The 6,000-nt window shown below is 43.2% G+C and overlaps 1 protein-coding gene across 2 annotated transcripts in view; it reads right to left on the bottom strand.

Moving 5' to 3' along the window:
* Positions 1–414: 414 nt before the first annotated feature.
* Positions 415–6,000, bottom strand: part of STAT3 (signal transducer and activator of transcription 3) — an 87,653-nt gene continuing 82,067 nt past the window's right edge. For both annotated transcript variants that reach the window (XM_018563887.1, XM_018563888.1), the window contains exons 23-24: positions 1,554–1,660; positions 415–912 (exon numbers count right to left, since the gene is read on the bottom strand). In XM_018563887.1, coding sequence (XP_018419389.1) covers positions 857–912; positions 1,554–1,660 — 163 coding nt within the window. In that variant the 3' untranslated portion in view covers positions 415–856. The remainder of the gene's footprint in view (positions 913–1,553; positions 1,661–6,000) is intronic.

Genomic DNA, 6,000 nt, shown 5'->3' with positions numbered 1-6,000 from the left:
TTTGTAATTCGTCATAAAGTAGGCAGGGCTGACACCATGTGCTTAGAAATTCAGAATTGTGTTGTCATTAAGAAGGCAGAAGCATATTTTATTTGTGGCACATCTGATGTTATTTTTCTGTACTTGCAGCATGCATAAAGGGATAAAACATGGGAGATGTGTATGTATTACAGAGATGTACTAAATATATTAGAGACTTTTTAAATTTTGGCCTTTGCCATATGCTCTAGGCTTGATCTAACTTCACTTGTTTAACAGGGCCATAAGACATGCAAGTTTCTATCCTGTACCTTTGAGATCTATAGATAAGCAGGAATCCGCAACCTAATAGGCCCTCCCCCCAAAACCCAATATTTATCTGCTAAAATTGCTGGCGACTGTTGTAATTCATCGGAGTAGATCTTCAATTGGTCCTGATAAAAGTGACAGAATTCAGCAACAATGATCTAACTTCCATGGGTAATTACTACATAGGAAGGCTGGGATCAGCAATTGGGGTTTAGATTATTCTGGGGACCCCTTCAAGAATTAGCCAAATTGTGAACACACTTAAAAAAACATTTAGTGCCCTGAGGCAGCAGTCAATGCTATAATGTTTACATGGACATTAAAAAAATACTCATTTGGCCAAGTAATGAAACAGTAGAACTAAAATCATGAAAAGACTAACATGAACGATGAGTTCTTGATTAATGACTTCTAGCACCCATTAAGGATACTTGGTAATACCTTGCAGACTCCTAAATAAATCAAACACTTTTAATGTGTCCAGCAGGAGACGAGTACAGATATGTACAGCTAAGATGGTGGCTGTGTGGCAATACACTGATTTGCTGGAAACCGAGATAAGACCTAATCACATGGGGGAAGATGCGCATTCAGAAGCCAGGTCCATGTCAAACGTGACGCTATCTGTTGAGGAAAAGGAAGATAAAAATAGCAAGATCAGGTCAATAATTATTACTGTTATTACTGATCAGATATAATGTCTCTAACCAACATAGGTTAAAGAATAACTACAGCAAATAACAAAAACAGTGTTGGGGTAGCCCCGCAGCAAGGGTTAACTGCTTGTTTTGGACTAGGGCCTGGATTAAAGAAGATTTACCTCACCTTTTCCTCAATCCCACCTTGCTGCTAGAGGCCCTGCAGCCCCTTCCCCACTGTGCTCTGGCAGTGTAATCTTCACTGACGTCATCATGTCTAATAAAGGGCCATTCACCTGCGTTAGACGTGAGGGTGCCAAGAGACATACCACAGCTAGAGTGGAGGGGAATAGAGGTGAGCGCCGACTGCCGCAGGACTGAGGATCAGGTGAGTATATCTTCTGTATTCCGGCCCCCAGCTTAAAACGAGCAGTTAACCCTTGCAGTGCAAGGGTAGTCCCACTGCAAGGGAATTTAATTCCTGGAGTTCTTCTTTAACTTACAGGTTTCATTCAGCAGTTATTGTTCCAGCTACACCAATCTTTTTATTTAGATATTAAATATGGTTAGCAGTAAAAAAACAAAACAAAAAAAAACACTTAGAGGTGGTTGTTAAAACAGACTCACCAAAAGGGGTCCCAGAACTGCCATCAGCTCCTTCTCCAGGAAATTGCATCAGAGAGTCCAAGGTGCGAGGAGACATGGGCAAGTCTAATGTGTTGCTACATGTTGTCCTATTAAAGTAAAAGGAGACAAAGTCTAATGAAGATATTTAAAAACAGAACAGCTGTAAGAACATACCGGAAAACATGCATAAAAAGTGCTAAACCATGGCGGAATGGGCTATGTGTGTTTTCTGAATTTGTTCCTCAACTGCAACTTACTAGGTCACAATTAGCAGCAGCACCAGTTCTGCACATTTGTTACAACTGAGAAAAAAATATGGAGAATCTCGAGTTTTAGGATTTAGCTCTATGTGTTCAACAAACTAACACAAACATAAGAGCTGGCTGAAGGATTGTTACATTCTTCCACAAATTATATTAGTAGTCCTAACCAACTGTCAAGTTAATACAAAGCAATTTAGAGTAATAAAATATCATTTTATTATACTTATTTTTATTCTGTGCGTGTGTGATGGTTATTCAAACCTTTTTCTTAACTGTTCAAGGGACACAGGATCGGTAGAATTAGAAACAAACATTGTGTGTGGACTACAATTTCCATACAAATTAGTAAATTAAACGTGAGATTATAGTCCAGACTAGTGTAGTGAGACTGTAGGCAGGGCCGGATTCCCGGCAAGGCCACCGAGGCTCGGCCTTGGGGCGGCACAGGTTTGAATCATCCGACAACCGGAACATGGCGTTCCGGGCGCCGGGCGGTAATTTACTTTCTACATTTAGACCTGCTTTGCACAAGCAGGACTAAATGTAGAATAGGATAAATCACTTGTTTCTTTACAAGTGTTCTCGGCGATGTCGCAGAGAACACTTGTAATTAGTTTGCCGGGCCGCCCCCTCCCCTGCACTTAACCCTCTCCATGCTGCGTCCTCCCGGCTAAGTCCTCGCCGCCGTCTTCAGTATGGAGAGCGGTGAGCAGAGCGGCAGGGTTAAAAGTAACCCTGCAGCTCCTTGCAGACAGTGAGAGGGGAGAGCTGTGCTCCTCCTCTCTCACCTGCCACAGGAGTTCCAGCACAGTGCTGTGCTAGAACTTCTGTATTGGAGGTGACAGGTTCAATAAAGAGAACCTGTCACCTCCAAATGCTATCACACAGTGACTTGTTAGCTCCTGTGACATGATTTCTTTAGCAGGCTCTGCCATGCAACCTGCTATTGCTGTTATGGCAATTTGCCAGACCCTGGGGGTGTGGTCTAAGGAAATATCTCAAGACCTCAAACAATCCTTATGCTTATTGCTTTACATTATTGTGTTGGAGTTACTGGACATAATCCGTCTCGTTTCCAGAATGAGTCTGTCTATTAATATGCAAAAATACTTTTCTGCGAAACAGCAATTTAAAGAGCGATTGCTCCGCATGTCCTTCAATGGATAACATTTCTTTGGGGCTTCCCGCCACAATTTTATCAAAGGATGTCACTGACTGTAAAATTACTTTACTACAAAACAAAAACCAAGCATTCACCTGGCATTTTGCCTCTGAAGGCAGACAAATACTTTAGTTTCGCCCAGGCTTCTAATTCCAGACCTAAATCCTGGGACCTAGTTCAATTGTAAATCCTGGGTTCCGGAGTCTTACAAGCCTGCAGACAAATTCACTTCACAATAAGGCAACGACCCTAATTTCCAAACTAGGGTGACATCTTACCTTTGCGGACACCTAAGCCGACAGCATTTGCAATGCATGGGTAAAAGACATGGTCTCCAGGAGCTATGAGCTAGAGTTTCAATGTCTGCCCCTGCCCAGCTATCTGTTGTCCAATCTCCCAACCTCTCCGCAAAGACCCCATTGTTGCCATGGCATAACTCCCGAGTCACCTGACCTTGGGTGACTCCATGTTTTCACTGGTGTTATCACACAAGACCTACCAGGACCTTCCAAGGTGCCCGACACCCAGGGCCAAGATGTCCCTGGCCTGGTGGCTCAGCAACCCTGGAATTGCACAATGTTTTATTTCCACAATCCTGAAAGATCCTCAGCATAGATGTCAACTTGACCGGCTTTGGAGGCGTCCCATATACCCTGACAGTGCAGGGATTTTGGCTAGCAGAAGCTCACCCTCCAGTCAACACCCTCGAGCGATTCATCCATCCCATCAATGCTGGACTTGATAACTGTCATCCAATCCAAATTCAGTCAGGAAGAGCCACGGCAGTGGCTAGCAGCGGATGCATCAGTCTCGGAGGCCAGAGGATATATTGTCAAACAGCCATAACCCAGGGCAGGTTGGCAATAGTGGTTCGGACAGAAATCACCACTTGGTCCATGTCTGAACCACGATTCCCAATTTAGGGACCCTTGCCTTAGCAGAATCAGTGGATGCCCTGGTGGCTCTGTGGGGTCAGTACAACCTGATCTATGCCTTTCCTCTTCTGAAGCTCACATCACATCAACTCTGCAGGATCATTTGGAAAGACATTCTGGTGATTTACACTGCACCTAGGTCCAGGAGGATTTGGTAGGTCAACATCATCAGGATCCTGGCAGATGTCCCGTGGTTTCTTCCACCATGCTTGATGGTCACTGGCCTTGACAGTATGGCTGTCGATGCCCAGGTCCTAAAGAATAGGGGTCTTTCTGATTCAGTCATCCCTTCTCTCCTAAAAAGCTAGAAAAACCACATCTACCAGCGCATGTGGAAAACATACTTTGCCTGGTGCAAGCCCGGAAAATTTATTTCCAGAAAATATTCAATGGGATGAACCCTGACCTTTCTACAATTGGACCTGGATCAACAATTGGCTTTGAGTACCCTCAAGGGACAAATTTCAGCTCTCGAAAATTTTGTTTTAAAGACCGATTGCTCTGCATTCTCTTGTCAAGGTCTTTGTAAAATGTGTAGTCCCACTGGTACAGCATTCAGTGACTCTGTGGGATATCAACCTGGTTTTTCTTGGCTCTTTAAAGAGTGTCCTTTGTAAACCAGCAGGTGTCACCAAAATTCAGTTCAAATATTTTTACTGCAGCTAAATGAGTGATTGCTAAGTCCTGGAAAAAAAAGTTCCCTTTCTGTGCAAATATTTTTCCAATGTCCAATACTATGTTTTTTGAGAAGCTTACTGCGCAACAAAGTGATACCATGTCTAAATTTGAGGCAGTTTGGTCTCCTTGGTCTGATAATTTTTTTCCCTCCTCCACTTAAGCTGTAAAACGCCCAGGTGTGAACGCCCTACGTATTTAGCAAATTACGCGAATGGCTGATGAGGAACTGGTCATGAACATGAATACCGGTTATCATCCCCTAACCCTCCTATCCCATTGTCTTTAATTTTTTTTTCTCTTTCCCTTCCCCTGGTCCTGTCCCTGCTTGGGGCCTGCTCCGTATTATGTTGTGGAATGTTTTATACCCGTTTCTTCTTATCGGACCGATATTCCCCCAGGGGACTTGCCGTTTCCTGTCTTGGACTCTCCCCATCCTACTCGACTACATTGACATCCATTTTCTTTCATTGGGAAGTCCCTTTCGTGACAGTGAGCGGAGAAAACTCCAGCTACAAGGGGTTCATTATTTGTTTCCTTGTTGTTTTTTCTGTCTACATGTTTTTGTTCTTGGTTTGTAAAATTAAAATTTGAATAAAAATGTATTGCACAAATAAAAAAATAAAGGGTCCTTTGAATCTATCAAATATATCCGTTTGTCTACTCTGGCATTCAAAGTATTCTTTCTTTTTGCAATCACCTCCTCTAGGTGAATGTCTGTTAGCAGCCTTGTCTTGAAAAGAAACGTTCCTTATCCTTCACAAGGTTAAGGCTGTCTTGATGCCCAGAGCCTCCTTTCTTCCTAAGGTGGTCACAATTTTCCACCTTCCTTCTCTCTGTCCAACTCTGGTGCATCCTAAGGATATATCACTCCATTGCTTGGAAGTAGTTAAAAACTTGTTTGGTCTACCTCTCAGCTACATCATCCCTCATACAGACTGTCTTTCCAGAAGGTCCCGGTAACGGACAGCCCACTTCCACGTTCCACCACTGTAAGTGCTTTCTGGGCTTTTCGGCTTCAAGCTCCTGTTTCCCAGATTTGCAATGCCGACACCTGGTCTTCTTATTATATGTTATCTAAGTTTTACCTGGCAGATGATCAGGCCATCTGTGGATACAAACTTTGGATGAAAGGTCCTGCAGGCTTTCTTGCTCGGTTATTGCTGTGTTGCCCACTGACCCCCACCGTTCTATGTTTATGATCTACTCCTATTACTGCTTTTCTAAGTATAACTCAATGTTCCTGAATCTACTGATCCTGTGTCTTTTAAACTCCAAGAAAAGTAATTTACAACGAGTACTAAAAGCGGAGTTCCGGAGAGAGCCCTCACTCTCCCCTGTGCGAGCCACAAATTGGTCTAAAAATAAATAAATAAAATAAAAAAAGGGGGGGGGGGGTTAAAGCTTTTGTC

Source organism: Nanorana parkeri, unplaced genomic scaffold (genome assembly GCF_000935625.1).
Source record: "Nanorana parkeri isolate BGI_ZX_2015 unplaced genomic scaffold, ASM93562v1 scaffold707, whole genome shotgun sequence".
NCBI lineage: Eukaryota > Metazoa > Chordata > Amphibia > Anura > Dicroglossidae > Nanorana > Nanorana parkeri.
This window is presented reverse-complemented; position numbering and strand designations above follow the sequence as displayed.